At 39.9% G+C, this 21321-nt stretch overlaps 1 protein-coding gene and 1 long non-coding RNA gene across 28 annotated transcripts in view; one reads left to right on the forward strand and one right to left on the reverse strand.

The window, feature by feature from the left end:
- Positions 1-4462: 4462 nt before the first annotated feature.
- LOC129058084 (uncharacterized) lies at positions 4463-6055 on the reverse strand. 2 transcript variants are annotated; one of them, XR_008522930.1, is made up of 3 exons: positions 5760-6055; positions 5554-5679; positions 4463-4927 (listed from the first exon to the last, which is right to left on the reverse strand). It is a non-coding gene; the product is annotated as an uncharacterized LOC129058084 (long non-coding RNA). The 2 variants fall into 2 exon arrangements; XR_008522929.2 differs by having other exon boundaries at positions 4534-4927; positions 5536-5679; positions 5760-5910.
- Positions 5883-21321, forward strand: part of CCDC150 (coiled-coil domain containing 150) — a 94296-nt gene continuing 78857 nt past the window's right edge. For 11 of the 26 annotated variants that reach the window (XM_054549602.1, XM_063712934.1, XM_063712939.1 and 8 more), the window contains exons 1-2: positions 5930-6142; positions 12723-12886. In XM_054549602.1, the coding sequence (XP_054405577.1) occupies positions 6131-6142; positions 12723-12886 (176 nt within the window). In that variant the 5' untranslated portion in view covers positions 5930-6130. Of the gene's footprint in view, positions 6143-12722; positions 12887-21321 lie in introns of all 26 variants that reach the window. The other 15 variants (XR_010136068.1, XM_054549614.1, XM_024243875.2 and 12 more) reach the window with 5 other exon arrangements.

Genomic DNA, 21321 nt, shown 5'->3' on the forward strand with positions numbered 1-21321 from the left:
GTGCATGTTTGTGTGTGTGTGTGTGTGTGCCCTGAGACAGGGTGGCATCCTGCCTAGGGCTGGTTCCTGCCCTGTGTCCTGAGCTGCGGGGATAGACTCTGGCCACCCACAACCCTGAACTAGGATAACTGGGTAAAAGCTCTGGCCACCCACAACCTTGAACTGGGATAACTGGGTAAATAATTATCTTACTTGTTTTTATTAATCTTTTTTTTTTTTTTTTTTTTTTTCTGAGACAGCATCTCACTCTATCGTCCAGACTGGAGTGCAGTGGCTCAATCTTCGCTCACTGCAACCTCCGCCTACTGAGTTCAAGCGATTCTCATGCTTCAGCCTCCCCAGTCGCTGGGACTTCAGGCACGTGCCACCATGCCCAGCATTTTTGTATTTTCAGTAGAGACGGGGTTTCACCACCTTGGCCAGGCTGGTCTTGGACTCCTGACCTCGGGTGATCCACCCACCTCGACCTCCCAAAATGGTGGGATTACAGGCGTGAGCCACCGCGCCTGGCCTATTAATCTTTCTTAAATGTATGTATAGCTCTCATTTATTTCAATATTTAATATTAGAAGTGTTTTGGCCTTTATTTAGAAATTTGGTGATGTTTTTGTGACCAGAAGTATGTCATAGGCACCTAACTCTCGTTTATATCAATTAGGCTATAATAAAAGTGGTTTCCTTAAACTTTCAATTAAAGTTGCCATTTCCAAGAACCTGTTGAGGATGTTAAGTAAGGACTTACTGTCCTGAAAACAACTGTATGCCCATAAATCCAACAACTTAGATAAAACAGACAAATTCTTAAAATACACAAGCTACCTAAACTCACTAAAAAAAAAAAAAAAAATCCTACAACTATTAAATAAATTGAATTTGTAGTTAAAAACTTTTCAATAAAGAAAGTTCCCTGCCCATATATTTTACTGCAAAATTCTAGAAAACATTTAAGGAAGAAACAATAACAGTTCTATACAATCTTTTTCTGAATTTATAAGAGAAGGAAACACTTCCCCATGCATCTTATGAAGCTAGCATTACCCTAATAGCAAAACCAGATAACAACAGTATAATGAAAGAAAAATAAAGACCAGGCCAGGTGCGGTGGCTCGCACCTATAATCCCAGCACTTTGGGAGGCTGAGGTGGGCAGATCACTTGAGGCCCAGAGTTTGAGACAAGACTGGCCAACATGGTGAAACCCTTTCTCTTCTAAATATACAAAAATTAGCTGGGTGTGGTGGTGAGTGCCTGTAGTCCAAGCTACTTGGGAGGCTGAGGCCCAAGAATTGCTTGAATCTAGGAGGTAGAGGTTGCAGTGAGCTGAGAGCACACCATTGCACTCCAGCCTGGGTGACAGAGACTCTGTTTCCAAAAAAAAAGAAAAAGAAAGACCAATATCCCCCACAAACATAGACACAAGAATACTCAACAAATTATTATTAAATTGGGTCTAGAAATATATAAAAAAGGAAAATACAGAATGATTAAGTGGGATTTATCCAAAGAATGCAAGATTGTTTCAATTTGGGAAAACTCAACCAATGTAATTTACCAGATTACCAAACTAAAGAAAAAGAACATGATTATATAAATGGCATTTGACAAATTCAAATTTCTTTCAAAAACACTCTCCAGCAGACTAGAAATGAAAGGAAATTGCCTGCATATGATTAAGGACAACTGTAAAAACCGATGACTAACATCATACTTAATGGGAACAAGATAAGGACATCCTTCTTTCACCACTGCTATTCAATATCATAGTAAAAGTTTTAGCCAGTGCAACAAGGCAAGAAAAACAAAGTCATTCAGATTGAAAGGGAAAGAAAAAACTCTATTTGCGGATGTCAGAATTGTTTATGTAAAAAAATCCCAAATAACATACAAAAAAAATTCTAAAGCTAGTCCTAAAACTAGTAAGAGAGTTTAGCAAGGTCATAGGATAAGAGCTCAAAATACAAAAGTCAATTATATTTCTATATACTAGCAACAAACAATGGATTTGAAATTTAAAAAAAAACTATTAACAAAAAGTGGAAAACTTAAATACAAATCTAACAAAATATATAGTATCTATATGTTGAAACCTATAAGATACTAATTAAAGAAACCAAAGAAGACCTTAGATATGTGGAGAGATATATTATCTTGGTTTGGATGAAAAATTATATGGTCATACTATCTACACAGGTAATAAAAGGTACTTTTATTTATTTCTTGTGTATATTCCCAGTGCTTATTTATACAAATATAAAATTCTTATCCCCCTTGGTGTTACACAATACCACACTTGTTCAACTTAAAATATATCCTATAGAATTTTCCATATAAGTACATAGACATTTTCCTCATAAAAAAATTTTTATCGTGAAAATAATTTTAGACATACAGAACATTTGTAAGAATGGCATAGTAAATACTCACATACCACCACCTGGATTTCCTTATTTTCTTTGATAAACATGGTTTTTGACTGTGTGAAGTTAATTCATATATTTCTCATTGCATAGTTAGATGCTGAAAATTCTGTCTTACCCCACTGCTGTCAGATGGGGTGGAGAGTGGTAGGAGATGGAGTCTAACCAAAATGCATAAGCTTTGAAGTGAGATAGAGCCAACTCCAAATAACCATTCTGCCACTTATTGGCTGTATGGCCTTTAGGCAAGTTACTTAACTTCCCCCGGTGTCAGTTACTTCATCAGTAAAATGAGAATATAACTACTACACCAAAGGTTACAGTCAGAATCATGTGTGGTGGTGTTATAAAGTACAAAAGAGTACTTTAATCTTAGGAAATGTAAAATAGAGCTGCAGCAGTGTCATCATAGCCTTGACCTTATTCATAAGTTTGGTTAATGCAACAAGGTGAAAATCTACCTGACTATAAAATTTAGTTGGTGGAGCTAAGTGACAGAGACCTTATGAGAAGCACTGTTACCCTTGGCCAATTCAATTAATAGAATTATCTTCTCAGCCTTGGCCAGGCGCGGTGGCTCACGCCTGTAATCCCAGCACTTTGGGAGACCGAAGCGGGCGGATCATGAGGTCCAGAGATCGAGACCATCCTGGCTAACATGGTGAAACCCCGTCTCTACTAATAATACAAAAAAATTAGCGGGGTGTGGTGGCAGGCACCTATGGTCCCAGCTGCTGAGGAAGCTGAGGCAGGAGAATGGCGTGAACCCGGGAGGCAGAGCTTGCAGTGAGCAGAGATCCAGCCACTGCACTCCAGCCTGGGCCACAGAGCAAGACTCCATCTCAAAAAAAAAAAAAAAAAAAAAAAAAGAATTATCTTCTCAGCCTTGGGCTGATTCACCAGTTCATTAAAAAGCCAAAGACTCTTTCAAATCCTAATCTTTATACCCAGAGCCAATACTTTACCAAAATATCTGGATTGCCCACATAAGGTGAGGAACCAGTTAGTGAATTTGCCATTTTTATTCTTTTATTGTACCAACAAGATATGAAAACTTTGGGTGTTTTGTTTGCATTTCTTTGTCCACGGAATACATTTCCAACTCCAAGGGGAAGTAGTTGCAGGGAACTTTACTGCCATTCGTGTAACTACAATGTCCAATCATTTGCAGCATATATTCTATTTGGAGGCCTTTTCCTGGCTTACAAGTAGAGAGTGAAACACAGCCTCTATTAGTAGAGCTGTTCAAAATTTATTCATTCACTCACCTAACAAAAACTTTCCAAACGCCTACTGTGTGCCGGGCATTGTACTTGGTGTTGAAAAGAAAAAAACAAATTCCTGTCCTTAAGTAGCTTACAGCTCAAATAAGGGGAAATAAGATACATTGACAATTATGAAGTGCTTTGGGAGAGAATAGAATGGCTTCACAGAAGAGGCTAAGTTTCTGTTGAACTGGTGAGACTGACAAGAGGAAGGCCATGAGCAGCAGTGAGCATAACCTGCAAGCACAAAGACATTCTATGGTAGCAGGCTTGAATTCAGAGTTCCACTGGGGCACTAAGGGCAGAGTAGGCTGGAGGGTTCGGCTGAAGCTATTACCAGTTTGGTCTTCATCCTGCTCAACGGAAAACTTTTAGTTCAATGGTGGAACCATTAAATGTTTTCAAGCAAAGACCTGAGATAATCAGATTTACTTTTTAAAAAGATCTGGTAGCCATATGAAGGATACTCTGGAAGGGGTAATAGGAAAACCAGTTAGGAGACCATCGAAGTGAAAGAGAATGTGGTCTTCATGGAATAGCTAGGATTTCCATGAATGAAATGATCTTGTTTGATAAATGGGGTAATGTCTGAGAACTATTTATCAACTGAAAATCAAGAGGGAAATCAGCAAGAAAATCGGTATGTTTGGCATTATTTCAATCAAAATCCTAGCAGAATTTTTGTAGGTATCAACAAGTTGATTCAAAAAATTTGGGAGAAAGTTAAAGGAACCAGAAAGTTAAAGGAACAGCCAAAACAAATTTGAGAAAGGACAAAGTTGGAGAACTATACTCCCTGATTTCAAGTTTATTGAAGACTTCAGGTCCTTTTCTCTAACTTCGTAATTGCTTAAGTTCTTATACGGTTTGCCAGACGGTGAATAGGGGAAAACAAATGAAAAACACGAATTTAATCAGTTTGGTTCCCTGACTGCTGCTTAATATGGAGATTTGAGAAGGTGAAAACTCTCATTACACAAAAACACGTGGATACACGGATCACTCATCTCTTAATTCCACTGATAAACCAGAGGTCATTGCAAGATAAAACATACATAATGAAAATAATTGGCTCTTTGCACTGACGCTTTAAAATACATTTTCATTTCCTATTAAAAGCTTTATTTGGTCCCTTTCTCTGAATAATGTATGCAGTGCTCATTTCTCCTTCACCGGATCGGCTCAAAGCTTGATGAATATGGCTGTGGTTTGATGGGCAGTCTCTGCATCTCACATTGAGGCTCCGCTATGAAAAGAATTAGAATAGCAAGATCAATTGTCAGGCTAAGTAAATGAGGTCTCATCTCGGATCTGATTGCTTATATGAGAGGGCTGAAGTGATTCTTGGCTGCACTCTCAGGGAGAAGAGAGAAATGCATTTTAATTGCCCTGGCAGGGATAACAGGTGTTCTGTCCAGCTACCAAAATGCAAAGCCGTGTCGTCTTCGCACTATAGAAGGCTTTCCCTTAAGTGGGAATACATATTCTTAAAGCAAAACAACTCAGAAACGTTGGCGTGGTGATGCACGCCTGTAATCCCAGGACTTTTGGGAGGCCGAGGTGGGCGGATGGCTCGAGCCCAAAGAGACCAGCCTGAGCAATATGGTGATAACCCCGCCTCCACGAAAAAACACAAAAATTAGCCAGACGTGGTGGCGCGCGCCTGTGGTCTCGGATACTGGGGAGGCTGAGATGGGAGGATCGCTTAAGCTCGGGAGGTCGAGGCTGCAGTGAGTCGAGATTGCAACACCGTAATCCACCCTGGGCGACAGAAGAAGACTCTATCTCAAAAAAACAAACCACCAAAAAAACCAGGAACAGTTCAATGCTCTTTTTCGTTTCATAGCTACTTACACTCAGATTTACAAATACCTATTAACTTGTCGACAGGGCAAGAAATAATTTATGCCGAAGAGACGAAAGACCAGAGAACAGATTTCTGTGTTTTACTCTCCATGTGGCCATCATGGACGAGGAAGAAGAGGGACTTGATTTTTCCTTTAACGAGAAGAATGTTTAAGCTCTGAATTTTTAACCAATTTTTATGCTCTTTACTCTGCTGTAGGGTATGTATTTACCAAGATTAGCAGAACACCGCGAGTTCACCAGGCAGAGACAAGTCACTGTGAAGTGGGCAGCACAGGACCTCCCGGAGGGCGGGGGCCGGAAACTACATATCCCGGCGTGCCCCGCTCGCGAGCACAATGGAGCCTGTCGTCATTTGGTTCACGGCGCTACGCATTCCCTGAGCGCCGCCGGATGCCGGCCTGGGTCCCGCCCAGGGCGGAGGGCCCTCCTGGGCCGGGAAAACTACAGTTCCCGACATGCCCTGCCACGGGTGCGCCTGCGTACCGGAGCTACTGCGCCGGGGAGCGGGTTGGTTTAAAATGCTGTGTTAGTTCCGTGGAAACCCGCTCGCCTGCTGCAGTACGGACCCTCAGGCGGACAGATGGACTGTAGGGTGAGGCTGCCGGGCCCTGGGCTAGTGAGCGGTGGTCGGAGGCTCGTGGGGGAGAGTCGTCGTCTCAGATAAGGACAGTCACCACTCCCTGGCGCCCTCTCCCTGTCCTGACGGAGTCCAGTCTCCCTCCCTGGACCTCAGGGCCCTGATTTAAGGCGCTTCGTCGTTGGCTGCCGGTGAAAGCCATTTAGGAGCGAAGTTTGCATTGGCCTGGCTCCGGCTGAGGGATGGGGGATAGCCACCGAAGCCTCCAGATAAGCCCAATACCACCTTCATTTATGTGTTAAACTGGAGTTTAATAGGTTCCTGGGAAGGCTATTTCGGCGTTGATGTTTGATTTTTGCCACCAGTTAATCCTCCCTGGCTTGCTTACCAGAATGTAGGTGTCAGGAATTTGCGCTTGCTCTTTACGGTTTCCGCAGTACCTGGCGCTCTTGCTAGAACGGAATAGACATTCGTTAAATTCCTGTCGAAGTATTCTGTTTATTTACCACCTATAATTTCCCAGGCACTGTACTAGGCTCTAAAGATAGAAAAATGTTTACTTTTAACCACACTTTGGAGAAGTTCGTATTAGTCCGTCTTAAATGCCCCCCCCCCCCACATGCTTCTAATTTGTTAATCTTGGCGTGCTCAGGACTAGGTCCTGTTCTCTGTTATCCTGCCTTATGGTTTTCTTGAGCTCTTCAGAAATTAATCTCCAGTCCACACCTCACCCCCAAACTTCAGATCCACAAATTCAATAATGTATTTAGTATCTTTCATGTTTTAAATTTGACATTTTAAAAACTACTCTTTATCTTTTCCACAAAACGGATTCTTCCTTAATAAGTTTGCATTGTCTCAGTGATAGCACCATCCAGGCCAAAAACCTTGTAGTAATCTTGGCTTCTTCCTTTCCCTCATATCTCATATCTAATGCATCAGCAAAAGCTATCTTTCAAGTATATCTAGCCACTAACCACTTCTTACAGTAGGAATACCGCTGCTGTCACCTTGGTTCTAACCAGCAGCATCTCTACTTCTGCTCTTGTTCTTCCACCATTTGGAGTGGGAGGGAGTCAAAGTGATCCAGTTAAAAGGAAAGTTAGATAGCATTCCTCAGCTATAGACCTCCAGTGGCTCTGAGAATCACTGACAGCAAAAGCCAAACTTTTACAATGGCCTTCAAGGCTCTGTGTATTCTGGTTTATTTATTTATTTTTTTGAAACGGAGTCTCACTCTGTCTCCCATGCTGGAGTGCAGCAGTCTCAGCTCACTGCAAGCTCCGCCTCCCGGGTTCACACCATTCTCCTGCCTCAGCCTCCCGAGTAGCTGAAACTACAGGCGCATGCCACCACGCCCGGCTAATTTTTTTTTTTTTTTTTTTTTTTTTGTATTTTTAGTAGAGACGGGGTTTCGCCATGTTAGCCAGGATGGTCTCGATCTCCAGACCTCGTGATCCACCCGCCTCGGCCTCCCAAAGTGCTGGGATTACAGGCGTGAGCCACCGCGCCCGGCCATATTTTGGTTTTTTTATTACTCTCTGACCTCATCTCTCAATGTTCTCTGTGCTACTCCTTCCTCTGCAGCCAAACCCACCTCTTTATTGTGTGTGGACTCAACAGACCTTCTAACTTCAGGCCTTTGCACTTGCTGTTTCCGTCTTCTGGGCCTTTCTGCCATTATATAACAGGTCTTTGCTCAAATGTTATGAGGCCTTCTTTGACCACCCTGTTTAAAATGAAAATCTGCCCTGTAGCCTCCATCCCATGTTCTTTCCTGTTTCATTCTCCTCCTTTGCACTTATCACCAATAAACAAACTATGTATTTTACTTACTGTCTGTCTTCTTCAGCTGGAATATAAGCTCCACGAAGGCAGGGAGTTTTGTCAGTACTGCTCTACCCCGCCCCTGCCCCCTGCCCCCTGCCCCATTGCCTATAACAGTGTGTGGCTCATGGTAAATGTTCAGGAAATATTTGTTAGATGTGTGAGTGAATGAAGACAGTGTTACCATATTATTTTCCAGTGGTTGTGATAAACAACATTGACTCCCTGGACTGTTATTTTGGAACCAACAGCATATACTTGTATATGCTTTTGCCATTGTACACCTATTGCCAGGTGTAGGAATGGAGCCTGTGTCCACAGAAGCACGTGTTCTCTTTTCAAAGTCATCTGGCTTTTACTGGTATATTACTTGTAACAGTGGTCTTTTTCTTGCCATGCTTTCCATAAGGTTACCTGCCTAGAAGCTCTTTGGAAATATTCTCCCTAAACATTAAGACAGAATTCTATTAGTTTAATAATGATATATGCATAGAAATTAGTTATGAATGAACTTTTTTAAAAATAAAAGTTTATATCAGTATTTTTATTACTGTTACTATCAAGCGTTAGGACTTAGATTCAAGGCAGCAATCAATATTTGCTCCTTTTCAAACACAACAAAGCACAGATATGTTGAAGCTGTTGTCTCTTTGCTAGAATGTCAGCCATTACAGGTAGATTCTTTTCATGTAAGACTGTGCTTCTTAGACTATGAGCCATAGAACTATGACTTATAAGGATCTGCCAGGTGGCCAATGGAGAGTGTTTGTGTATTTATGTATGTAGGGGTGTGGGTGGCATTTCTGCTATCCCTGCTTTGGGCCTACCAGATGGGGAGGACAGGCAACGGTATGAACAACTGCAGTGAAAATAAGAATCTCTAAATTTAAGCCCCAACTTGGTAGATTAATTTACTGGATTGAAAGTTCTTATCTCATACTTTAACAGCCTCCCAGATACTCGGGGACTCTGCCTGGTGGCTTTAAGGCTGTCCTCTTGCTACTCAGCCATCACTGCCCCCTCCCTTGCTTCCAAGGACTCTCCTGACCTTGGCATTGTTTGATTTTTGTTTTTGTTTTCCCATGGTGGGAAGTGGAGGTGGTGGTTGGGAGGGAAGATTTTTAACTAACCCTCAGACTTGTTTTTATTTTTATTTTTTTAGAGACAAGGTCTTGCTTTGTCAGCCAGGCTGGGGTACAGTGGCACAATCATAGCTCACTGCAGCCTCTACCTCCTGGGCTCAAGTAATCCTCCTGCCTCTGCCTCCCAAGTAGCTAGGGCTACAGGCACAGGCCACCGTGCCCAGCTCATTTTTAAAAATTTTTGGAAGAGAATAGGGTCTTGCCATGTGGGCCAAGCTGGTCTGGAACTCCTGGCCTCAAGTGATCCTCCCACATAGGCCTTTCTAAAATGCTGGAACTACAGGCATGAGCCACTGTGCCTGGCCATGAGATCTGTTTTTAGTAAATCCCCAAAGGCTAGATTGGCTTATTTAATTTTTGTATCAGCAACTTTGATGACCTGAACAGGATTCTCAGCGATTGACTAAGAGGATATTTTAAGGACAACACCATGTATTTCACTCAAAAGCTTTGTCCCCTGCCAACCATCAATGAGTGTCCAAGTCACCTCAGTCTCCCCCTTCTTGGGGTGAATTTTCTATAAACCTCCTGCCCCTCAGAGGCTGGGCCAAGTTGGTTCCTCCTTTCTGAAAGTATATTTTCTCTGTGGAAGCCTGAGAAGCTTCAGTGTAGAGCAGGGTCGGGTGGCACTCAGTGTGGATGCAAACCAAATTCCTACCGCAACATGTTGGACCTTCTTTTTTTTTTTAAACAAATGAAGCAATTTAAATGATTTGCTGTTTTGTTTTCATGGCTGAATGTACACATGTCCTGGAGAGCCACTGTAAGCATTTAATACAGATCATAGGTTCCTTAGGGAAATATCAACAAAACTAGACATTTGAACAATTACATGAAAAAATTTTAGTTGGGAATCTGCATCCTATTCAAAATATGTGGGGGAACTTCTCCATTTCCTATATTTTTTTCCAAACATAGACTTTTGCAATATGAGTATTAGTATTATGTGCTTGGCTTCTGATATAAATGAACATAGACAAGACTCTATATTATAACTAGCTACCTGGGCCTAATAAATTGCCACAGAAATTGTTCTCCCTTCCCCTCTCCGGCACTGCTTGTCATTTTTACTTCTTCCTTCTACTTGTTTTTCCATCGGCTAATGCCTGGGCCTACTGTATGTAGAAGAAAGTGACTAAAACAAAAAAAACAAAAGTTTTTTATCTCACATAAGCAGAGTTTGAATATTACTGGTTTTGCCCAAGTGTCATGTTAGTCTGAGGTTCTCTGTCATTTCCTTGTGTTTATCAGACACTGGTGATCTTTGGCTCTTTGTTTATATTTGAGAATGAGTTGCTGCATGCCTGACTGATAGAACGCTCTGGGAATTGTAAGGGGGTAGGAAAAGACAGGTGCCGTCATTTCTCTCCTTTTTATCTAGAAAAACAAAAGTCTGCCTAGGAGCCCTTTTGCAAACTTCTGCCCAAAGTCTCTTTGGCCAGAATATATCACATGAGTGTGCCCACTGAGGCGAGGCTGGGGTCAGGGGCTTTTCTGCTTCTTTTGGAGAGAGTACAAAGGAGCTGTGTCTGTACACACCCCATTAGCCACCCTTTCTCTACTTTTTATCCCCATCTTTGGCCTGATTTATCTCTAGGTCAGTAGCTGGACAGCAGGTGACAGAAAATAGAATGGAGGTGCTTCTTCATTGTTACCCCTCCATTCTTTCCCCACCCAGTGCTGTTGGTGGCTGCCCCAACTCCAGCCCTGGTTTATGGCAGCTGATCCAGCCCTATGGACTTACTCAGAGGCTCTTCCTTTTACTACTTGAGGAATACTATACTGGCTTATGTGGTAACGTTACCAGGAGTCTCCACATCTGTTTTTTGTTTTGTTTTGTTTTTTTCCAGAAATGTAGAGGAACCCTACTTCGAATCTTTTGTATGTCCAGAGATTGCATCAATATCTGCATGTTGTTGTCTTTCCTTCAGGAATGATCTGAAAAAATGAAAGTTAATTAATAGAAGGGAGCTTCTTTCACCCCATGTCCTTAAGCTGACTTAACAGCAAATCTAAAGAATGCAAAAAGCTTGTGTCAAAAAATGTTTCACAGTAGGACGTGAAAGAAAAATTCTGGTCAGAAACACCATAGTAAGAGTAAAAAGAAAGATAGGCTGGGCGTGATGGCTCATGCCTGTAATGCCAGCACTTTGGGAGACTGAGGCTGGCAGATCACTTGAGGTCAGGAGTCTGAGACCAGCCTGGCCAACATGGTGAAAACCCATCTCTACTAAAAATACAAAAAAAAAAAAAAAAAAAAAAAATTAGCTGGACATGGTGGCACACACCTGTAATGTCAGCTACCCGAGAGGCTGAGATGGGAGGATTGCTTGAATTCACGAGGTGGAGGTTGCAGTGAGCTGAGATCACTCCATTTCAGTCCAGCTTAGGTGACAGAGCAAGACTCTGTCTCAAAAAAGAAAAAATAGGCCATTTTCTGGGACCTGTGGGAAGAAGATACAAAGTGAATTGGAGAGCTATTTCAGGATGAAGAAATATCCTCAGTGGGTATAGCAAGCTCAGCCCCACCATGATTCTTGCTCCCTTAAATCCTGCCACCCGTCCTCCCCACCTCATGAATTCTTGCCCTGGGTCCCGGGACCACCTTTAGCAACTTGAACATGAGGTGGACCTCCCTTTCACTTCCAGGAAGGTGAGGGTCAGGGAGATACCTGATGACATAGGAAGTGGGTAGAAAGGTGTATTCCTGATATCCCAAGTCGGACCCTTGTGAACACATTCCCATACGAACACTATCGCTAGAAATGGCTAAGGTTTATAGCATGATTAGTAGAGAAATGTCTGTACAGAACGGAGTTGCAGGACAATGTTTTTAAAGTTTTCACCGATTACCTTGTCATTGAACACGATTCATTTACACGTTGGGATCACATATAAGCTAATTCTGCTTCTGTCACTAATATCTTGAAAGTATTCTCACTATTCTTATTTATTTTCATTGGGTTTTGGGGGAGGAGTCTGTGGAAATTTGATGTCAATAGCTGTAGAAAGGTCTTGCTCTGGCTTGAAGTTAAGGTTGCATGTTATTTTTTAAAATGCTGCTTCAATGTAGGATACATAGTTGGTAAGTCATTTATTTTATGACAGCTGTACAGAGGTCCAAGTATAGAATGTTTTTCAAGAAGGTTGAATGGTAATGTTATGATGAAAATGGCTAGTAATAAAAGCCATTTCCTCAGCAAGTCATAGGTCCTTGTGTTTGACTAATAGTGGCAAATAGAATAGACTAAATTATGGTGAAATAAACTACTCAACAATCTTAATGGCTTACAACAACATAGGTTTATTGTATGTCATGACATCTACACTGTATATCATGAATGGGTTGTGGGTCTGTTGGATGTCATTGTCACCGTGGGATCCTAGTGCATGGAGAAAGTCCTACCTGGGATGTTGCTCATCTCATAGGGGAGGGAAAAGAGACAGATGGTGAAGAACAAGCTGGCTATTATAACTTCCACCTACATTTAATTGGCCAAAGCAGAACACATCACCATTCCTGAGTTCAACAGGACACTGATGCCTAATCCTGGCACAAGAATGGCAGTGACTATTTTTGAACAATAATAGGACCTACCACACTAAGATTGTGACTGTATTCTTAGGTACATATGGAAACTACAGTGTCCAGACCGGTCCTTTCTCCAACCCACATCAACGCTACAGCTTCTGAAACATTCACAGTACTTCAGCAAAGGATGAGAATAGTTGAGGAACAGACCAGTTCACTGAGGGATGACCTAATAATGTTGGATTTTGGTGAAAAAAGGTAACAAAAATGAACTTAGATCTCTGTAGGTTGAAGAATTTTGCTTCACTGCTTATTAAGTCACAGTACTTTAGCAGATGAGATGGATATTTGCAAAAGAACTGAGAAATAATTTTCATTTGAGCATTACTTAGAAAACATTTGCAAAATGAAGAGTTGTCATTCTGTGATAGAGCTAGAGCTACTATCACTTTTTTCCTAAGCAGATATTTAAAATGTGTTAATTGGGTATACAAACTTTGGTATTCTGTTCACTTGATTAAAAACAAATGTAATTTTTCATGTAATAAAAAAAGATTTGTTCTTATTTTAAAATAAAAAGAGACATATTAAGGTTAAAAGCTAAAATGTTGCTTCATGCCATTAATTTGGTCATTTTCTTCTCTCATATTTATTGTAAATTAAAAGAGGTTTTTGAAGTCTTTAAAAATTTTATAATTTAGAATGGGATACTAAAAAAAAATTTTTTTCCCTAGTGCTTCTAAAGAAGTTATTAAAAGTTGGATTATCAATGGCCTGCAGAATCTGTGGGTTTAAGCAGCCAATTTAGAATTTACTGGTGTGATTTTTAAAAAATTACATATATATTTCCTGAGTGTCTCTCAGGAAAGATATAAAATTAGTATAGTTGGTATAACACCCATGGAATAAATAACCCTTTAGCAGTTAAAGATTAAATTTGGTTCAGATGTTGAGTATGTTGGTAACACAATAGGAATATTTGTTATGACTTTAAAAATTTTCTAAAAACATGAATATATTGCCTCTATGCTGACTTTAATAATTAGTTCACTATAATAGAATTAACATTTAACATTTTTGTGCATATAAAATATGCATATAAAATATACATATATGCATATATATTTTAAATGCATGTATATATTATGTACCTAATTATCACACTTTAAATATTTAACATATTTTATCACTTGTTTCTACGTAACAAGAAAAGTTTTATGAATCCATATTAAACAACAATTAAAAAGTCAGTGGTCCTCATTTATCACACATTGGCCTCATCTTTACCTAATGACAAGAAATATATTTAAAATTGGAGTGGATAATAAATGCTTGTTAACTAATATATTCTTTTTTCTTTTTTTATATTTTATTTTTAATTGAAAAATAATTGTATATATTTATGGGGTAAATGTGATGCTATGATGCATGCATACATTGTAGAATTATTGAATCAGGCTAATTAACATATCCATCACCTCACATACTTATTTCCTTGTGGCAAAAAGATTTAAAATTAGTCTTTTAAGAATTTTGAAATATATAGTACGTTATTATTAATTATAGTCAATGTACTTTGCAGTGGATCGCTAGAACTTATACCTCCTCTTAAACTGGAGCTTTGTACTCTGACGAACAATCTCTTATTCCCCTGTCCACCTCCTCACCTTTACCCAGCCTTTGTTAACTACTGTTCTACATTCTACTTCTGTGAGTTTGACTTCTTAAGATTTACATGTAAGTGAAATCATGCATATTTGTTTTTCCATGCCTGGCTTATTTCCCTATTGATGGGCATTTAGGTTGTTTCTATATCTTGGCTATTGTGAATAGTGCTACAGTGAACACAGGTGTGCATATATCCCTTTAACATACTGGTTTCAATTCCTTAAGATACGTACCCAGAAGTGGGATTGCTGGATCCTATGGCAGTTCTACTTTTAGTGTTTTGAGGAACCTCCATGCTGTTCTCCAAAATGGCTATACTAATTTACATTCCCATCAACTATGTACAGGGGGTTCCCTTTTCTCAATACCCTTGCCAGCTTGTTATCTTTCATCTTTTGGATAGTAGCCATTCTAACAGGTGTGAGGTTTTCTCACCGTGGTTTTAATTTGTATTTCCCTGATGATTTGTGATGTTGAGTATTTTTTTAATGTATCAGGTTGGCCACTTGTATGTCTTCATTTGAGGAATGTCTATTCCGGTTTTTTGCCCATGTTTAAAAAATAAGGTTGTTTTCTTGTTATTGAGTAGTTTGAGTTTCTTGTATATTTTGAATATTAGTCCTTTATCAGATGTATGATTTGCAAATATCTTCTCCCAGTCTGTGAGTTGTCTCTTCATTCTGTTGATTGTTTTGATTGCTGTGCAGAAACCTTTTAGTTTGATGCATTCCTATTTGTCTATTTTTGCTTTTGTTGCCTGTGCTTTGGGAGTCATATCCAAGAAATCATTGCTGAGACCAATATCAAAGAGGTTTTCCCTCATGTTTTCTTCTAGTAGTTTTAGTTTCAGGTCTTATGTTTTACATCTGTCTTTAATCCATTCTGAGTTGATTCTAGTATATGGGGCGAAATAAGGGCCCAATTTCATTCTTCTATATGTGGATAGTCAGTTTTCCTAATACTTGGTTGAAGAGACTGTCCTTTCCTCATTGTGTATTCTTGGCACCTTTGTTGAAAATCAATTGACCATAAATGCATGGGTTTATTTCTGGGCTATCTATTCTATTTCATTGGACAATGTGTCTTTTTATGCTGCTACTATGCACTCTTTATTACTATATCTTTGTAATATATTTGAAATTAGCTAATGTGATGCCTCCACCTTTGTTATTTTTGCTCAAGATTGATTTGGCTATTTTGGGTGTCTTTTGTGGTTCCATATGAATTTTCAGGTTTTTCTATTTCTATGAAGAATGACATTGGGATTTTAATAGGAGTTGCCCTGAATCTGTAGATGGCTTTGGGTAGTATAGACATTTTAACAGTATTAATTCTGCTAATCCATAAACCTGGGATATCTTTCAATTTACAGTCATGTGGCACAATAAGGGCATTTCAGTCAGTGGCAGAGTGTATATTAGTGGTGGTCCCATAAGATTGTAATGGAGCTGAAAAATTCCTATCATCTGGTGATGTCATAGTCATGGTAACGATGCAGTGCAAGGCGTCACTTTTTCTATGTTTAGATATACAAATACTATTGTTTTACAGTTGCCCACAGTATGCAGTATGGTAACATGCTATACTGGTTTATAGCCCAGGAGATACAGCCTAGGTACGGAGTGGGCTATACCATCTGTGTTTGTGTAAATATACTCTATGATATTTGTACAGTGACAGAATCACCTAACAACACATATCTCAGAATGTATCCCTGTCATTACATAACTCATTACTGTATTTGTGTCATCCTCAATTTCTTTCATCAGCCTTTTAGAGTTTTCATTGTACAGATCTTTCACCTCCTTGGTTAAACTTATTCCTGAGTACTTTTTTGATGCTATTGTAAATGGGATTATTTTCTTAATTTCTTTTTCAGATAGTTCATTGTTGGTGAATTGAAATGCTACTGATTTTTGTGTGTTGATTTTGTATCCTGCAACTTTACTGAATTCATTTATTGTAATCGTTTTTTGGTAGAGTCTTTAGGGTTTTCTGTACATAAGATTTTGTATGTCTTCAACAAAAAGAGACAATTTCACTTCTTCCTTTCCTGTTTGGATTTCTTTTATTTCTTTTTCTTTTCTAATTGCTTTGGCTAGGACTTACAACAGTACATTGAATAGAATTGGTGAGAGTGGGCATCCTTATTTCAGTCCTGATCAGAAGCTTTCAACTTCTCACCATTGAACATGATGTTATCTGTAGGCTTTCATATATGGCCTTTATTATGTTGAGGTACATTCCTTCTGTACCTAATTTGTTGAGAGTTTTTATTATGAAACATTGTTGAATTTTGTTAAATGCTTTCTCTGCATCTATTGAGATGATTATATAATTTTTATCCTTCATTCTGTTAATACAGTGGATCACATTTATTGATTTGGGCATGTTGAACTGTTGTTGCATCTCAAGGATGAATCTCACTTGATCATGGTGAATGATCCTTTTACTGTACTGTGGAACATGGTTTGCTAGTGTTTTGTTTGTTTGTTTTTTGTTTTGTTTGTTTTTGAGACTGAGTCTTGCTCTGTCGCCCAGAGTTCAGTGGTGCAATCTTGGCTCACTGCAGCCTCTGCCTCCCGGGTTCAAGCGATTCTCCTGCCTCAGCCTCCTGCGGATCTGGGATTACAGGCACATGCCACCACGCCTGGCTAATTTTTGTATTTCCAATAAAGACAGGGTTTCACCATGTTGGTCAGGCTGGTCTCAAACTCCTGGCCTCATGATCTGCCTGCCTCGGCCTCCCAAAGTGCTGGGATTACAGGCGTGAGCCACCATACCGGCTGCTAGTGTTTTTATTGATAATTTTTGTGTCTGTGTTCAGGAATATTGACCTGTAATTTTCTTTTAGTGTCTTTGTCTGCCTTTAATTTCAGGGTAATGTTGGCCTTGTAAAACAAATTTGATGTATTCCCTCCTCTGATATTTTTTGACAGTTTGAAAAGAATTGGTATTCTGCATTAAATGTTTGGTAGAAATTCACAGTGATGCCATCTGGTACTGGGTTTTTATTTGATAGGAGGAAACTTTTTATTTATTACTGATTCAATCTTCTTACTCTTTATTGGTCTGTTCAGATTTTCAGTTTCTTCATTATTCAGTCTTGGTAGGTTACATGTTTCTAGGAATTTATCCATTTCTTCTAGGTTATCCAATGTGTTCTTATTTTGCTGTGTGGTTATTCTGAGGATTACCAAAAAACACAATAGGCTATTTTAAGGTGATAACAATTTAATTTTTACTGCATGCCCGAACTCCACACTTTCACTTTCCCTGCTCCCACTATTTATGTTCTTAATGTCACAAATTACATGTTTTTATAATGTGTATCCCTTGGCAAGTCATTGTAGCTATAGTTGTTTTTATTAGTTTTGTCTTTTAACCTGTATACTAGAGATATAATTGATTAATAACCTGCTATTACAGCATTAGAGTGATTTGAATTTGACAGTGCTTTTACTAGTGATTTTTATGCTTTCTGGTATTTTCTTTTATTAATTAGTATCCTTTTCCTACAGCTTGAAGAACTTTCTTTAGCTTTTCTTGTAAGGTAGTGGCAATAAACTCCTCCACCTTTTGTTTGTCTGAGAAAGTCTTTATTGCCTCTTTGTTTTTGAAAGATAGCATTGCTGAGATAGTATTCTTGGTTGACAGTTTTATTTTTCTTTCAGGATTTTGACTATATATTCCACTTTTTTCTTGCCTACTAGGTTTCTGTTGAAAACTTGATCGATAGTCTAGTATGGGTTCTCTTGTATGTAACAAACTACTTTTCCCTTGATGCTTTTAAAAATTTTTGTCTTTAACTTTTGATAATTTGATGATAATGTGTCTGTGTTAGTCCATTCTGCACTGCTATAAAGGAATAGTTGAGATGGTTAATTTATAAAGAAAAGAGATATATTTGGTTCATAGTTCTGCAGGCTGTAAAAACATGGTGCCAGCACTACTCAACTTCTGTTGAGGCCTCAGGAAGCTTACAATCATGGTGGAAGGCAAAGGGGGAGTAGGTGAGTCACATGATGAGAGAGGGAGCAAGAGAGAGGAGGAGGTACCAGGCCCCTTTAAACAACCAGTGTGAACTAACAGAGTGAGAACTCACTCATTACCATGGGGAGGGCACCAAGCCATTCATGAGGGATCTGCCCCCATGACCTAACAGCTCCCACCAGGCCTTACCTCCAACAATGGAGATCACATTTCAACATGAGATTTGGAGGGGACAAACATCCAAACTATATCATTCCGCCCTTGGACCCTAAATCTTGTTCTTCTCACACTGCAAAATATAATCATCCCTTCTCAATAGTACACTAAAGGCTTATTCCAGCGTTAATTCAAAAGTCCCAAGTCTCAATTCCAAAGTCTCATCTGAGACTCAAGGCAAGTTCTTTCCACCTGTGAACCCGTAAGACAAAAAGAAAGTTATTTACTTCCAAGATACAATGTAGTACAAACATTGGGTAAACATTCCCATTCCAAAAGGAAGAAATTGGCTAAAAGAAAGGAGCAATGGGTCCCACACTTTAAAGCTCCAAAACAATCTTTGACTCTCTGTCCCACATCCTGGGCACACTGGTATGCCAGATGGGCTCCCAAGGCCTTGAGCAGCTCGATCCCTCTGGCTTTGCATGTTGCAGCCTCCATGGCTGCTCTCAAGGGCTGGAGTTGAGTGCCTGTGGCTTTTTTAGGCTCAGGGTGAAAGCTGCCAGTGGCTCTGTCTTTCTGGGGTCTGGAGGGTGGGTTCATTCCCACAGCTCCCCTGAGCAGTGCCCCCAGGCGGACTCCAGTCCCACATTTCCCTTCAGTGCTACCCTAGAAGAAGCCTGTTGCAGGAGCAGAGCCTTCTGCATGGGCACCCAGGCTTTCTCATACATCCTCTGAAATCCAGGTGGAAGCTGCCAGGCCTCCTTCATTCTTGCATTCTGCATGCCTGCAAGCTTAGCACCACATGGAAACTACAAAGGCTTATGGCCTATGTCCTCTGAAGCAGTGGCCTGAGCTGTATCTGGGGTCCTTTGAGCCATGATGAAAGCTAGAGCAGCCAGGATGTGGGGAGCATTCCTGAGGTGGTGCAGGGCAGTGACACCAAGTCCCCAAAACCATTCTTTCATCCTAGGCCTCTGGGCCTGTGATAAGAGGGGCTGCTTCAAATATTTCTGAAATGCCTTCAGAGCCTTTTTGCCATTGTGTTGGCTATTAGCATTTGGCTTCCTTTTAGTCATGCTAATCTCTCTAGCAAATGGTTGCTCCACAGGCCACTTGAATTCCTTTCCTGAAAATGTTCTTTCATTCTCTACCACATGGCTAGGCTGTAAATTTTCCAAATTTTTATGCTGTACTTCTCTTTTCAATATAAGTTTCAACCTTAAGTCATTTCTTTGTTCCTATATCTAATTTAGACTGTTAAAAGCAGCCACATCACTTCTGGAACATTTTACTGCTTACAAATTTCTTCTGCTGAATACCCTAGGACATCACTCTTAAATCCAGACTTCCACAGATCCCTAAGGGCATGGACACAGTACAGCCAAGTTCTTTGCTAGGGTGTCACATGGGTGACCTTTACTCTATTTTCCAATAACTTCCTCATTTTCATCTGAGACCTCATCAGCCTGTCCTCTGTCTATATTTCTATCATCTGAGACCTCATCAGCATGTTCTCTGTCTATATTTCTATTGGCATTTTCATCACAACCACATAAGTCTCTAAGAAGTCCTACTTTCCCTCGTTTTCCTGTTTTCTTCTGAGCCCTCCAAACTCTTCCAATCTCTGCCCATTACCCAGTTCCAAAGCTGCTTTTACATTTTCAATTACCTTTATAGCAATGCCTCACTCTTTGTTACCAACTTTCTGTGTTGCTTATTTTGTGTTGCTTGTAAAGGCATATTTGAGGCTGGGTAATTTATAAAGAAAAGACATATATTTGGCTTATAGTTCTGCAGGCTAAAAAGCATGGCACCAGCATCTGTTTACCTTCTGATGAGGGTCTCAGGAAGCTTACAATCATGGTGTAAGGCAAAGGGGGAGCAGGCGAAGAAGAAGAAGTGAGAGAGGAAGTGAGAGAAAGAGGAAGAGATGCCAGGATCCTTTAGATAGCCAGCTCTTGTGTGAACAAAAAGTGAGAACTCACTCATTGCCAAAACATTCATGAGTGAGCTGCCCCATAACCCAAACAGCTCCCACCAGGCCTTACCTCTGACAATGGGTATCACATTTCAACATGAGACTTGGAGGGAACAGACATCCACACTATGTAGGTGTCTAAGTATGGGACTGTGGAACTCTGAGTTCATCTTATTTGTTGTCCTTTGGGTTTCTTGGATCTGGATTTCTATGTCCTTCCCCAGGCTTGGGAAGTTTGCTTTTTTTTTTATTATTTCTTTGAATATGTTTTCTGTTCCTTTCACTTTTCCTTCTGCAATTTTGATAATGGGCGTATTCTTCTGTTGATGGTATCTCATAAGTTCCATAAGCTATCTTCACTCCTTTTCATTTTTTTTTCCTTTCTGCTCCTCACATTGGATGATTTTCAGTGACCTGTCATCAGGTTTACTTATACACTTCCACTTCATATAGTCTGCCATTGAACCCCTCTATTGAATTTTTTAAGTTCTCTTATTGTATTCTTCGGCTACATGATTTGTTGGGTACTTTTTTATACTTTCTTACTCTCTTTTGTTGAAATTCTGTTTGTTCTTGCATTATTCTCCTGACCTTGGTGAGCATCTTTATGACCATTATTTTGAATTCGCTCTTGGAAAAACCACATGTCTCCATTTCAGTAGGATCGGTTTCTTGAGATTTATCTTATTCTTTTATATGGAACATATTTTCCTATTTCTTCATTTTTCTTTTAGCTCGCTGTGTTGGTTTCTGTACATCAAGACAGTAACCTCTCCCAGTCTTGTCAAACCGGCCCCTATTTAGAAGATCTTACCAATTCGTACAGCCAGAAATTATAATGTATCTCTCAAATCTCTGTGTTTGTACAATCTGATATCTCTGTTTTTGGTGGCCC

Source organism: Pongo abelii, chromosome 11 (genome assembly GCF_028885655.2).
Source record: "Pongo abelii isolate AG06213 chromosome 11, NHGRI_mPonAbe1-v2.0_pri, whole genome shotgun sequence".
Taxonomy (NCBI): domain Eukaryota; kingdom Metazoa; phylum Chordata; class Mammalia; order Primates; family Hominidae; genus Pongo; species Pongo abelii.